We start from the raw sequence: 16,091 nt of genomic DNA on the forward strand, positions 1-16,091 counted from the left end.
ATACTGAAAAGAGTATAAGATTCGAAAGGAAGTGAAGCTCCTACTTCAAAATTTAACAAACGAATATAATCAATTCATCCCTGGGGAATCAAAGGCATATTTTACAGTTAACAGAGGGGAAGATAGCTTGTCAGACAACTAAAGAAAATGCAGTGGTTGTCAATCCCGTAAGTGACACACAATTAAATTTCCGCAAAGCAAACTAAGAAAATGACTCTGTACAATAAAGTGTTAGGTTCAAACCAAACATGGAAACCGTACCTGCTTCATTGTTTAATTATTTGGTAACACTTGTGGTCTTCATCATTGTACAATTTTCAGCGGTTCCCAGTAGTGTTGAAGGAACATGACCTGAAAATTACCTTTGAACAAATAATTACTTCATGAAGAGTAAGTACAGGCATTAGAAGTAATGTCAGTATACACATATGATATCCATACATTTCGATAGAGCTCCCATTAGATAGGCATTTGAAAGTTTTTTTTTTGTGCATATTCAGAAAGCACCAATTACTTGAAACAAAAGCAACCGAATCATAATAGAACTTCATTGTTCGTGTGTTTACAACTTTTGCGTGATTTAACTATTGGTTACAAAATAAAATATTCTCATACAAATAATGTCAAACAAAGAATTGAGGGTTGAATATTCAGTTATTATTCAGCAAGGCGGGATCGCAATATGATCGATCTGGAAGGTTTAACAATAGTTCACCTTGGTGCCCATGTAAATCATAATGATACACGAAAAAACATAAAATTAAGAGAGAGAAAAACGCTATGCTTTTGTAGCACGACGAATATGAGCAATACATGAACCATCACTGTAAAAGGGGATTGCAAAATAATTGTAGCTTCCGCAAGACTTAAATTGATTTAATAAATATAATCAGTTTTAAATGTAGGGAAATAATGAATATCCATGCTAGTTTTTTTTCATCTGATCCTTTTTCCTTTTCTTTTCATCTGATTTTTTTCTCTGGTCAAATGAATGAACGGCTGGCATTTTTCTCAAAAATCTAAGAAATAACTGAATGTTTATATCCGTCGTATGGACCGATGCAAAAATCTCCTGCATCAAAAGGGTGAGATCGAAAACATGGAAGAATAGCGTTACTCCCGTCCATTGCCCGTCAGGCCGCTGGTAAACATGCCGCGGCCACATCGCACGTGTCGCCGTTATATATAGCTGCAACGCAGGAATACATGCATATAGATCGGCTTGCCGATGGATCAAAGTTGGATGAAACTAATAGTACTGTAAGAACAATATATACCTGTAGATTAAGGTCGAGTTTGCCTGTTGGACCGGACAGGCGAGATTGATCGATCGAGAAGACGTTGTCTTATCGATTAGCCTACTTTGATCCCCGTTGGTGCGACCTCCTTCCAAATCGATTGTCTTGCGATCCTAAATACTCCCAAGCAGTGGGAGGGTCAGTGCTAGATACCGTTGCTTGTGGCGTACAACATCAAAAGCTGCAGTCTGAATCTGAATTTAATAATGAAACATACATACTTTCTCTAACTTGGGAACTGCTAATCCCAGACTTAATCAACAACATCAATTTACATGCGTGGGACAGGATGAGATCATGGAGCATAACCTTTGGTGAGAAGAATAATTTCATGATGCGGGGACAGGGCCACCATGATCTAAGACAATAACGCCATGGGACTTTCGTTGCTGGCCAATCACTCAGAATCCAAGGTAGCCCTGGATGGCATCGGTAGGTGAAGAAGACACGCCGACCTTGAGAGGAACCCAAGGTGAGGAAGAGGATGCCCAAGGCGAGGAGTAAAAGCGAGGGAGGGTTGGGGATGCGGGGCGGATGTTACTGATGGAGGGAGGGGGAGAGGCGGGGGTGGAGAAGCGGAAGGAGTTATTGTTTCTGGATATCACGAAGGGAGGAGCCAGACTGACGATTCGTTGGAAAAAATAAGAAAAATAATTACTTAGTTGGCAGATGTTATGACGTGGAGTCTGCATGTTAGATGTGATAGGTTGCTGATGTGGATAGCTTGCATGTTAAGAGAAATAGGATAATGGGGATGAACTATTTAGGTATTATAGATAATAAAATACTGGCTAATTTTTTGCTATGCAATGAATATTTCTTTTTGTAAATACAAGACTACCATTTTTAGGTATACAACGAACATTTTCTAAATTACCCGCCAAACTTTTTTTGGAAATATATGATAAATATTTCATAAAAACACGATGAATTATTTTATATAGATGTTGAACATTGTTACACAATGAACATATTTAAATGTATGGCGAATATTGCTTGAAGTATCAGAACATATTTTAGATACACAATGAACATTGTTAGAAAATACACACTAAACTTCTTTTGTTATGTGATGATTTTTTTAGCAGAGATTGAATATTTTTTTAAACACATGGTGAACAATTATAAATACATGAGATAAAATATTTTTAACGCATGATTTACATTTTGTAATACATGATGGATATTATTTAAATACACGATGAGTATTATTTAAATACATGATGGATATTTTTCAGACAGATGTTGAACATTTTGCAATAAATGTGAATATTGTTTAAATACCCAATTACCTTTTTTGTATGCACGATATTAAAAATAAGCGATGAACCTTTTAAAAAACACAACAACAAAAAAGAATAGAAGAAAAAAAGAACAAAAATGGAAAATATGAAAGATGAAAAAATGTAAAATAAAAAAAGTATAGGCCCCCTAGAAGTACCGAAACCATCAGATTACTATTACGAGTATGTAAAACCATGTAAAAACGGGCGGGCGAAACAGAAGGCATAAAACAACTACCCTTGCCCTTCGTACTAGTTGGCTGGCCCAGACTGGGTGCTTTGTAGGCAGGGGCGTAGTCAGGCCCAGGGTTGCCCAGGCCATGGTCCGGGGCATGGAGGATAAACACTACGTGTACTATCCTCAAAAAAAAAAACACTACGTGTACTGTAGCTATTGTAGAGTACTATAGCTACAGTACGTACTATACTACCAAGGCTAGCTCGGGGCATACCCATATCCTGGCTACGATACTATCTATAGACTCTGCGGTAGCATATGAGCTTCATCTACTACTACTATAAAAGAAAGAAAGAGGCAGATCCAAACAATCACACCCATTTATCATCAAAATCTAATGGCCCTTAATCATTCTATGTTTAACGCTACCAACCACGCAACAAGGCACGATCGATCGCTAATCGCCCCGCACTCGCCCCGCAGTCAAAAAAAAAGAAGAAGAGAACCGCCCCCGCACGACCTCCTCCTCTGCAGACCGCCGCCCCCCGCACGACCTCCTCACCGCTGCCTCCGCCAGAGCCGCCCCGTCCCGCCAGAGCCGCCTCGCCGTCGCCGGGAGCCTCCCCGCCGCGGGTCGCCGCCTCCGCCCCCGTCCCGCCAGAGCCGCCCCGCCGTCGCCGGGAGCCTTCCCGCCGCGGGTCGCCGCCTCCGCCCCCGTCCCGCCAGAGCCGCCCCGCCGTCGCCGGGAGCCTCCCCGCCGCGGGTCGCCGCCTCCTCCCCCTTCTTCGCCCATCCGTCGTCACCCTCGGCGTCGATGAGGGGCTGTGTGCCTTTTGGTCTCGGATCTGGGCATCTGGGTCCTGCGAGTTGGGGTTCCGTTGATCTCCGCTGTACTCTTTGTTGATGTCGAGCCGGGCCTGTTTCTCTGGCCTTGGGCGTCCGCCACTTCGGTCTTCGACGGTGGCGACGGTGTCGGCTGCTCTTTTGGTCCTTTCATGGCTTGGTGCGTGGAGGGGAGTTGGATCCAGCTTCGTTCTTCACCGGACTCCTGGTTGGTGCTCTAACCCTTGCTCTCCGGTACTCCGGTCTCCGGCGACGTTCACCTACAACATCGTCTCCGGCTGGAACAGAGATGGCGACCTCTCCCCGACCTCCCTCTCCACCAGCAGCCCCTTGTACCTGAGCATTACCAACCCCCTGTATGGACATCGCCCTACCTCCATATAAGTTCCCTGAACTTCATATGCCTCCCAAGGCTAGGGATATTCCTCAGCTTGCGACCCTATTTTTTTCTCTTAAAGAGAGATTTTGCTACCCATTCTTGTGACAGTAGGAGCAGTCTCTATTGTGTTTCTCACTAATTGCGTCAATTTGTTTCTTTATTGCATCGTATTGTTAGCTTTGTTCTGACAGTAGGAGTACGCATTAATTTGATTCTTATAATGCTGGTCTTGTTAGGTTTCAAAGTTGTCTGCTTATACGTTTTTCACAACAAATACTCGTGGAGCTGATATATGGTAGTAATCTTTGTGTTCATAATATTGTAGCCTGCCGCATGAATTGAGCTCGAGCCTGACTCCAGCGAGCTTTCTTTAGTTGGTTGTGCTATAGCTTTGGATTTGGTTTCAGATTTTCAACTTGACATATGTATGTAGCCCTTCCCATTTCCTTATTCTCTGATACTTTGGGTCATTTAGAACTTCTGATAGGTTAATTTATTTGCAGTACAATGTCGATAATGCTCTATGACTAGCAGAAAAACTCTTTTAATGTGCATAGTGCACCTTCTCTTTGAATCTAATATATCTTTTATTTTCTTGCATAGTTTTGCCGCCAACCCTGTTAACGCCGTCGCCATCCTCCGTAACACCCATACAACAACACGCACAATAACCTAAGTCCCCGCCTTATCCGCCAGGTATATGTGCATTCCCCCCTCTCTCTATTTATCTTTCACTAAGGTATATGTGCACCCAACGTCCAACAACCTGCACTGTGTCTGAAATAGAAGCTAACAAAAAGATTAAGCTATCTGTAAGGTTTTGAAATATCTGCCAAAAGAACTCCAAGATCTAATTCAAACACCATTCTTTATTGAGTTAACTATAAGTTCAAGAAAAAAAACTTCTACGCCCAGATTTTCTAAAACAGAGGATGTATTTCTAAAGGAAGGTGAAGATTTTCAACAAGATAAAAAAAGAGTTTTCCTTTTTATTTTAATTTGCATACAGAACAGTGCACAATATGTTTACCACTACATGTATTGCGTGAAGGAAACTAGGTTATTCTAATAAGGGTGGCCATGCTATTTAACTCTTGAACAATTTCATTTGTTGTCCACTATAGAAATAAATACTTTACCGATTTAGTCACATTTGCAGAGCTTATGTTGATACAGTTAACAAATTTTGATAGATAGGTTGATTGCCAAAACAGGACTTAACTAGGCATATACATCAATGATGTTCATTACGGAGTTGTTGTATATCTTGACCAGTGTGTCGTTATTGGAAGAAAACTTCCTAGGTGACGTTCACAAGATAAATGGTTTTAATGCTACACAACACGCCCCTCCCTGCACGTTGAATTGCCAAGTTGAGCAAACTCTGTTTTTTTTGCTTGTTACTGCATATTGCTTGTTACGACCACTGTACAAAATTGCATCTAAAAATGAGAATGAGACCTACTTTTCCATTTTTCAGAGATGAGAGATCCACTTTCGTTTGGAAACGAGAAAAGAGGACAGAGATAATCAAAACAAAGGAATGTAACCCTCGACTTATTACATTTTTTTTCAAGAACTAACACTGTTGCTGGAACGCACAAAACCTGTACCTTTTTAGTAGAACATCCATTATTATTCTCAGCATCTCACCTGCAGCAGTACATACAAATAAATTCCTAGCAGCAGGCAAAAAATTATATGAAGCCCCTTAAAATCTGACAAAATGGGTTCCTGATGTGGTTCAGGAAACCTGCTCTCTGCTCTCTCCATATGAAGATTATCCCTATCCTAGCAAGCTGAGATGTGAGTTGGAGACATCCAGATTATCGAAGTTAATGTTGATGTGGCGTTCTGAGGTGCTAATGCTCGTGTGACCACGGGAGTAATTGCAAGATATACTGGAGGTAAGTTCATGCTAGCCGCTGCTTAGAGGTATGAGTATTCTACTCTCTGTGTTTGCTGAAATACTTGCTCTCGAAGATGGGGTACAGCTTGCAAAGGGGGAAAAATGGCCCGATGTTGCCTTCAAATCTGATTGTCAAGCACGGGTAGAGATGTGGAACTCAAGAAAACAAAACAGATAAGAGATTATGGGCCTCCTGTGTGAAATTGAGGAGCTGGGCCCAGATTTTTGTTCAGTACTGTCTTTTATTTGCAGAGAGGCTAATTTCTATGCACCACTCTCTGCAAAGCTACCCTTGCAAGTTACTGACCCGAGGCTGTGCGTAATGCCGCTCCGGACGATCTTGCCTTTTTTTTTCAAACTGAGTAATCTTGAGCGATATAGGTGAGCTCCTTTGACTGTAAAAAAAAGGAACTCCCTAAAATCTGTTGGTGTTAAGATTTTACTTCAGAACACTGGTTCAATGGCATTGATATTTTTATCTAGGATATATCTTTTTCATTTTAGTAGTCATCAAGCTGAGTTCTGAGTATTCGCAACATGTAATCAAGTCCTGGAAATTTCATGCCATTTCCAGATTTATATAAACATTTGGTTAGTAATCTCATATCGATGGATCAAACTTTTATCTCTTGAACTTTTCTCATATTTTAGTTATCAATTGCTTACACCATGATATTAATATCTTTTTCTAAGATTAGGTATCAATTGCTCACACCATGATATTAAGACCAAAAGATTACATCTCCATGTACTAAACACAGTGCAAGGCTACTCTCCAATCGCGACTAGATTTTTTTATCTTTTACAACTTATTAAGCACTGGGTATTAAACAATATATTATTGTCTCCATGCAACAACATCATCAGATGTAGTCTCTCTTCTAAGAAACAACTTCAGTGAACTCAAGACATTGTGCATCCATTTAATTCATATATTTTAAAACTCCTTTTATTTTATTTTATACTTATGTGATTTCAGTTTCCAACGATTAAGACGTGCGTTGCACGTGCAAACTTACTAGTTTCCTAAGAAACTTTTGGGCAGGGTGTTACTTGAGACCCTGCGTAGTACATGAGCTTCATTTCCCAAGATAGATAGTTACCATCGATTGGTACTTTTATCTTACAAAGATACAATATGTGGATAGACTTTTCTTTTGGAATAGGTTAGTGATAACTTCCTTTTAGTATTCATTTGACCTGAGGTGAGGTTGGAACAAGAATTTCATAAAAAGCCACCCTAAAACTGACCCACGACACGGTGCGCGGTCATTTCGCGCGGGGAAGGCAACATAGTCCATTTTGAACAAAAATTAACATGGCTTTTTTAAGAACAAAACCATCCAAGATTGTTCGGCTTGGTGTTTCGGATATATTCATGAATGCCATAAACCTAAAAAGAAATTCATTACATTCAAGGTTGATTTTTGAAAGGAATTTGATAAAATGGAAGATAGTGATATACTTTTCATGTTATCACATATGATTTGGTGAAAATGGATTAGATGGATCAAGATGGTTTTATCCATTGCTTCCACATCATTTGTTGATAATGGCATTGTTATACAAAGGTGATCCTAAAAAGGGTGTTATACAAGGTGACACCCACATTACTTTTTGACATGGCTACTGAATTACTCCAACTAGTAATCAATGATGCATGGAATAATAGACATATCTACCTCCCTATTTGGAAATCCTTTGGATTGATTTATCGTGTAATCCAATATGTCAATTACACTTCAATTGTCCTGCCTGCTAACCCCCAACAATTTATGAATTTAAAAAGCATACTACAGAAACTCAGTGATTCCACTTGGCCATAGGTTAACTATATAAATAATTTCGAGTACCCATTAACATTATCAATGATAGATCTAACGAACATGCCAATATTTCGAATTAGAAGGAAAGTATGCCCTTCACATATCTTGGATTACCAAGGCTTGAGAGCGATACCAACTTGTAAGGTTAGTGTTTGTAAACTCTATTAGTACTTCGGCCCAAAGATCACGATCTGCTTAGTCATTTATCTTATTGTGGCAAACTTTGGTAATATTATATGGTTTTCTTTTGTATGATCTCTATGTATGGTTGTAATCCATCTCTCTTGTCTGAGTAATTTCCCTAGGCGTTGGAGACGTAGGAGATTGGTGAAATTCATTTGTGTCTAATCCTATTGATGATATATTTTGTGGGACTACTATTGTGATAGATTACTAGGTTGGTTATCCACGTCGAGTGTAATGCTTGTTGTCCAATTTAAGGGCTCAGACAACAAGATCTAAATACCTACACAGGTAAGAACTTATTATCTAGTGAATATGTGACCTCTAGAACATAGTTGTTAGTGTCAATGAGGAGATAAGACAATACAAGGAGAAAGGGAAGCCACGATGCTTAAAGTATTTGTCCATTCTAGTGACCTTAATTGTTGAGTTGATGATAATGGAACCCAACAGGAGGAGTTGTTATTCAAGAGTGACTTGCCTACAAAACATACAATGCAAAGGGTAATATCACATAAACAGACTTGCCTACAAAACATACAATGCAAAGGGTAATATCACATAAATAGATAAATTCACATTACGGCTGCACCCAGCACTCGTTATTCACCATGAACTGAATCACTAGGTGCTTAACCTCTCCATTGCTGAAAAATGCCATTTATTCTCTGTTCTTTGATTTTACGTTGTTTACTTACAATTTTAATTTTAGCTCATGTATTTTACTCCGCGGTTACTCTTCCACCATTACAACCATAATTCTTGCAGATACCAAGCTAGTCAATTCACACGGGACTTGTGGCACTTCATGTGTGACTGAAATGCTCGTATAACACTCTCGTGTGATCTTTGTTAGAAATGATATTAAACTAAGATTATACTTCTTGGAAGTGCTTCAACCAGCCATGTGCACTTGCATGACATAGTTGCCTCAAGGTTTATCACAACTAGTTGGGAATCAACTTTGTGGTTATATCTCAAGGAGAAGCACTTGAGCCTTTGCGCTGTTGGCTGAGTCTTGGTGGTTCTCCCTCCTCCCCAGTGGTAATTATCTCCCCTCCAAGGGAGTAACCATTGAGATGCATCTTTCTCTCCACTGTCTTCAGTTAGCGTACTTGTGTTCTTTCCTTTGGTCTACTGAACTTCCAAGCATCATATAGGTTGTCGTCTCATCGTAGCATATTTAGGCACACACTTTATATTTCACAAGGCCTAAATTTGCTAATAAGTGAAGAAAATTTTGTACTTGTACCTATTCACCACCTCTAGGTCCATATAGATCCTTTCAGGTGCATAATGACAATGACGCTAATCGACAATGTGAATGGTAAATATAATTTAAGGTCATTTTACTAAACAAGATTTTACTTTGTCTTCCAAAAAATGGATAGCCCATACATTGGTCAATGATAGAAGAAAACAATGGTAATATGGTAAAGAACGTGCACATATTTCGTCATTTTAAAGGCTTGACATTTTTGTTGTTAATACTTCAACAAAAAACTTAGTTTGCTGCATGTATTCTTCCAATTAAATTAAATAATTATGATCATGATAAATCTATTTAAACAAAATAGGATGAGTCTTCTTCTCAAAGAAAAAACACAATCAATCTTCATAACTATATATCTAAACAGACCGATGTTGATATCTCATAGTAACTACTTTTGACATTCATTTGTATCTAGATAATATCATCTATCCTATTTATATTCAAGTGTAGATGTTTCAAATTTAGTCATGAAAGTACGTGGTTCTGCCCAATCAATAGGTAAATATTTATCCCAAGACATAGCATAGTCATAAGATATTTACCATTATTATAATGAAAAAAATGAAAACAAGTAGAACAGATTAATGATTTTACTCGTATTAACGCAATAGAGCTTATTTGGTCCTCACTCAATGCAATATGACCTTTGATAAATATAATATTGTCATATTTGTTGTCGGTAATATAGGCAGGAAATTAGTCGAATATGATATCCCCTGGGTAGGTACATAATAGTGATAGCAACGCAGGGCGACGTTTGGGCAGGGCAGATGACATCGCTTCTTCGTCGAGTTGGTCTTCGGGCTCCGATCCTTCTCGAGTTCGCCCATCAGGACGGAATCGACAGAGCTCCGGCGTAGATTCCTGCCGTCTCCTTAGGCGGTGAGGCTAGAGTTTCTCGTCTTGTGTGTGCAGCGGCGAGTATATGAGGGTGTATGTGTGAGACAACTCCCGGGTGCACAAATTTGATGTCCTCTAAATAAAAGAAGTTAGACAATAAATTTCTTTTTTTGCAGATATTAGACAATTATTTCACCCCCACATAATGTCCACCCCTTATGAACATGACTATATATGTGTATGAAGTGTACATGGTTATTTAAATAATTTTGAAAAACATGTAATGCCTGCTCTAGTGATGAAACTGAAATAAAACAAATTAAGATAACAAAGTGCTTTGTTCGTGGGCCACTCTGCTAGTCGGATGAAAAAGTAAATATATTCACCCCCATGACATATTGTTCCTTTGAATAGATTTTAAATATATGATGAGCATTTTTCAAATGCACATGAACATTCGTAAACTACGTGATGGACCTTTTATAAAACACGATAGAAAAATAGAAAAAATGGATAAAAAAAGAAAAAATGAAATACGAAAAAGAAATGGAAAAGAATTAAAACTATAGAAACGTAAAAAACCAGAAAGTATACTTAAGCACTTGGTTGTTGTTCCCGAGTAAAACCATGGAGAAAAACAACGGGGAAAAGCAAAAGGTGGGAAAAAACAGCCCCTAGCCTCGTCATAACTAAGCCATATGACTCTGTAGCCGAGGGAGCCATATATATCTCGCACTAGGAGAGATATAGACTGTGTGTTTTACATGAGCTTCTTTTCCTAAGAAACCTTTGAACAGGGTGTTACTCGAGGTAGCTCTCTTTTACTTTCTCCTTCACCTTTGTCTGTTTTTCTTATTGTCATTTACTCTTTTTTGAAGCATTTTCATGATTTTATGTCTTTGATTTCCTTTGTTTCTCTTTGTTGTTTTGTCCTATATTTTTTTATTATCTGTGTTTGTCCCATTTATGCTTTAGTTTTGTTTTTCCTTCTCCTTTTTATTTTCTTTTCTCATGCCTATAACACCCTTATCTGGAATGAAATGTTGGGGAGGTGTTGGAGATGCTCTTATATCCCATTACGAGATGGAGCTTTTTTTGAGAGAGAATACGCGATGGAGTTGGGGCTGAATTGTTAGACACAAGCAGCATGGAATCAAAGTAGTAAAGGTGGTCCAGAAATAACCAGTGGACATCAACCCGTTTTAACCGCCAACCACAACCTGAAAATAGCAAATGAGCATGATTGGACAGATATCTGGACAGGGATTTACGACAGTTGTCGTTTATTTCAGCCACTTCTGTCTGGGCTTCCTAATACTCTTATCCCCTTTTGTTTTTCATGTATTTGAGCTTATTTTCCCGGGAAATGTTTGGACAAGGCGTTACGGCAGCTGCGTTTATTTTCCTTAACCTTGTATTTCTCATTTCCAATTACTCCATTTTTGGAACCATTTTTCATATAATCTTTGTATGTCTTTGAATGTCCTTCATTTTTATGTCTTTTTTTATAAATTGTGCTTGCAACATTTACCTTTTAGTTTTATTTCTTATTTTTCTTCTTGTTTTCAATTTCCCATACACACTATTTGGGACGAATATTTATCTTATAACACACAAAAAATTCAAAAATAATAAATTATGTATAATCTTTTTGCTATGCGATGAATAATTTTTAATACTCAATGAATATTTTTAAATTACATGATTTTTTTATAACACAAGATAAATGTTTTTAATAACAGATGAACTTTTTGAAATATATTATAAACTTTTATGAAGACAAGATTAACATTTTTGAGATATACGATGAATAATTTAAAAATTACCCGATGAGCTTTTTTGAAAATATACAATAAACTTTTCATAAGTGCATGATGGACTATTAATATAGATGTTGAACATTCTTAAATATACAATGAACATATTTTAAATATATGAGTATTGTTTGAAGTACCGGCTCATTTTTAAAATACACAGTGAAGACTGTTAAGAAATTCAAGCTAAACTTGTTTTGTTATGTAATGAATATTTTTAATATAGAATAAATATTTTCAACCGCACGATGAACATTTAGGAATACAGAAGATAAAATATTTTTATGCACGATTTACATTTTGTAGTACATGATGGATATTATTTAAATACATGTTGGATATTATGTAATTCATGATGAATATTTTTCAAATAATGTTGAAAATTTAGGATACCTGTGAATGATTAAGTACATGATTACCTTTTTTGTAGGTGAACCTTTTTAAAAACACAACTACAATTTTTTTCCTTTTTTTCTCTTTGTTGTTTTGTATCTTTTTTATTATATGTGATTGTCCCATTTATGTTTTAGTTTAGTTTTTTCTTCTCCTTTTTATTTTCATTTTCCCATTCCTACAACACCTTATTTGGGATGAAATATTGGGGAGGTGTTATATCCCATGTACGAGATGTAGCTTTTTTTGAGAGAGAATACGAGATGGAGCTGGGCTTGAATTTTCACACACAAGCAACATGGAATCGAAGTAGTAAAGGTGATCCAAAAATAACCAGTGGACAGCAACCCGGTTTAGCCGGCAACCACAACCTCAAAATAGCAAATGCGCATGCATGCCATGAGCATAACGAATAATTAAGACGAACACTTGTCCCCCCCTGAACCGATGTGTATATAAGGTTGGGCTTTGAAGCTCCTGGCCTGAAAGGATCAAGGATCGAGGAGATTCCACAGCCAAAATGGCGTTGAGGAACATTACGATGAGAGTCTTATTGCTCCTGGCGGTGGTGAGCGCGGCATATGCCGCCAAAGGCAAGGCGGAAAAGAAGGAGAGCGCAGATGGTCCGGCGGCGTCCGGTCCGGCGGCGTCCGGTGAGGGCGGGGAGTACGACATCACCAAGCTCGGCGCCAAGCCCGACGGCACAACGGACTGCACCGAGGTACTTAGGTGCTGAAGGAGAGAGAATATAAGAATGATGATGGATCGATGGATCATGTGGTGGATTGCATTGCAATTGCATGCAGGCGGTGGAGGAGGCATGGGCCTCGGCATGCGGTAGCACCGGGAACCCGACCATCATCATCCCCAAGGGTGATTTCCTGACTGGAGCTCTGAATTTCACGGGGCCGTGCAAGGGCGACGGACTCAACATCAAGCTGGAAGGCAACCTGCTAGCTTCCAACGACCTGGCCAAGTTCAAGTCTAACTGGATCGAGATCATGCGCGTGAAGAAGCTCTCCATCACCGGCAAAGGCAACATCGACGGTCAGGGCAAGGCCGTCTGGACCAAAAACAGCTGCCAAAAGAACTACAACTGCAAGATATTGCCAAACGTACGTACGCGTGCATAACATTATACAGTAATAATTAATTGTAGATATGCGTATTCGTGCGCGCATTCTGCTTAGTATCAATGCAAGGAAATGCTATTCGTATGTACGTAAATGTGCATGCATACATGTACCATGCAGTCGTTGGTGCTGGACTTCTGCGACGACGCACTCATCGAAGGCATCTCTATCATCAATTCCAAGTTCTTCCACATGAACATCTTCCAGTGCAAGGGCGTGACCGTCAAGGACGTGAAGGTGAACGCGCCCGGGGACAGCCCCAACACCGACGGCATCCACATGGGCGACTCGTCCAATGTCAGCATCATCGACACCACCATCGGCGTTGGCGACGACTGCATCTCCATTGGCCCCGGTTCCACACAAGTCAACATCAGCGGCGTGACCTGCGGCCCAGGCCATGGTATCAGCATTGGCAGCCTCGGGAGGTACAAGGACGAGAAGGACGTGACCGACATCAGCGTCAAGAACTGCGTGCTCAAGGGCTCCACCAATGGCCTCCGCATCAAGTCGTACGAGGACGCCAAGTCGCCCCTCGTAGCATCCAAGATCCACTACGAGAACATCGAGATGGACGACTCGGGCTACCCCATCATCATCGACCAGAAGTACTGCCCCAACAAACTTTGCACCTCTAAGGGCGACGCCGACAGGGTCACCGTCAAGGACGTTACCTTCAAAAACATCACCGGCACCTCCGCCACCCCCGAGGCCGTCAGCCTGCTCTGCTCCGAAAAGAAGCCCTGCGAAGGCGTCACAATGTCCGACGTCAAGATCGAGTACTCCGGCAAGAACAACAAGACCATGGCTGTCTGCACCCACGTCAAGGTCACCGCCACGGGAGTCGACAAGGCCAACACATGCGACGCCTGAACCATTGCTCCCACGGTAGAAGAGATAACAACACCGTGAGAGGCACTCTCCTTCCATCTTACGCGGCATGATTTCTTTTCTCGGTATGTAGATTTTCGAATCCGCGCTAGGAGATCGTCCTTTACTTTTCTTCCTAGGTTGACCGCTTACCTTTATACTCAAATATATGTACGTGCCAGCTCAGAGCCACTTGATCCATATACTTTTGATGATTTTGGCGTTTATTTGTCTTTTGATTTTGGGCAACGATCTGCGCCGGTGCGCCGGCCCAACTGTTGGGCCGGTCGCACCGCGATCGTTGGATCTGAGCGCGTGGGCCGTTGGATCCGGCTGAAGAAAACGATTCACCCTATCATTTTCTACCTCGCGTCGCGGCGTCGCGCCTCCTACTCCCCCTGCTGCTCCAAGCGTTGTGCAGCCCCTCCCCCCTCCCCTCCCCCGCCCCTGGTCGTCCTCATCTTCGTGCTCGTCGCTGCCGGTCGCCGTAGCCGCTCGTCGTCGCTGCTGCAGCAAAAAATGCTTCGGATGCATCAAAAAAATGGGGCCGTTGGTTCCAGCAATGGCAGGGGCGCTTCTAGCACACACAAAATGCGTTCCTCGCCATTGCCACGGTGTTGTGCTCGAAGCATCACCGGTAGTCAGCAGCTGCAAACAAAAAATAGCACTGATTTCCAGCAAATCTAATGGCTGGTTCCAGCAAAAATTCTGCGGATGTCACCGTTTGAAGCAAAAAAATCCGCCGGTTCCAGCAAAAAAAATGAAGCCCCTTCCAGCAGAAAAATTCAGTGCGGTTGTAGCAAAAACACGTCGCCGTCGTCGTCACCGGTTGTAGCTCGCCGTGAAGGGTCGCAACAAAGTGAGTCGCTGGTTGTAGCAAACGATGCCGCTGGTTCCAGCAAAAATGACATTGTCGCAGGTTCCCACATTTTGGTTGAAGCTTTCTCGATCTCTTGTAGAAGCTTTTTCATCTGCGGAATGAAGCTTTTTCATCTGCGGGATGAAGCTTTTTTTAAAACGGTTGCAACTTTTGTAGTATCTGGTTGAAGATTTTCAATCTCTGGGTTAAAACTTTTTTCATCTGCGGGATGAAGCTTTTGTTAAAACGGTTGCAGCTCTTCATGTGTTCCGAGTCTGGTTTGAAGCTTTTTTATTTACTAGATGTAGCTTTTTGCATTCATGGTTGTAGCACGAGCATTGCCGTTTGCAGCTGCAGTACCAGTACGTCCGCACGGCCGCCGTTACTTGTTCCAGCAAAACCAGTACGCGATTGCAGCTCCCTCCCCAGCCGGTTGTAGCATCTGTGTGCTCCACCGCCATGGCTGCCGGTCGAGGTAGTAGCTCGTCCCGTTGATTTTCGCTGTCGGCGCTCTGAGTAGATGGAAAAACAGTGGTGGATGGGGTTGAGACCCAACGGTGGCGGCGCCCTCCGGCGACCGGCCGGCGGGGTGCGGGGCGACGGAGCTCGAGGGCGTGGCTCGCGCAGCCCTCCAGCGACCGGCCAGCGAGGCGGCGGGGCGCGGGGCGACGGAGCTCGGGGGCGCGGCTCGCAGGCGCGCGCAGACTACGTGGGCACGACCGGGAGAGGGGATGGATAAAGATGCACGGGCCCACATCAGGAGAGAAGTTGCTATATATGCGTGTGTGTTGTGCGTGACGAGGCAGGAACCGGCCGAAACTTCGGCCAGTGCGCCGGATCTAAACATTTCCCTTTGATTTTTGTGCCGCTAAGACCGGTTATATTTGTACCAACAAAGCTTTTTTAATGATCTTGAGATTTATTGAGAATCTGGTTTTCAAGTGTTGCCACTATTTAGCCTTTAGTTGCAAAGTCGCTACTCAAAAGTGTTCTGCTCAAATTCAACGGTA

At 41.3% G+C, this 16,091-nt stretch overlaps 1 protein-coding gene across 1 annotated transcript; it reads left to right on the top strand.

Annotated features, from left to right (window-relative positions):
- Positions 1–12,687: 12,687 nt before the first annotated feature.
- Positions 12,688–14,449, top strand: LOC123160455 (exopolygalacturonase). The gene is made up of 3 exons (XM_044578273.1): positions 12,688–12,940; positions 13,026–13,334; positions 13,473–14,449. Exons 1-3 carry the CDS (start codon positions 12,740–12,742, stop codon positions 14,223–14,225), a joined length of 1,263 nt encoding a protein of 420 aa, XP_044434208.1. The 5' UTR covers positions 12,688–12,739; the 3' UTR covers positions 14,226–14,449.
- Positions 14,450–16,091: the final 1,642 nt, after the last annotated feature.

The sequence above is a fragment of the Triticum aestivum genome, chromosome 7B (genome assembly GCF_018294505.1).
Source record: "Triticum aestivum cultivar Chinese Spring chromosome 7B, IWGSC CS RefSeq v2.1, whole genome shotgun sequence".
Lineage (NCBI taxonomy): Eukaryota > Viridiplantae > Streptophyta > Magnoliopsida > Poales > Poaceae > Triticum > Triticum aestivum.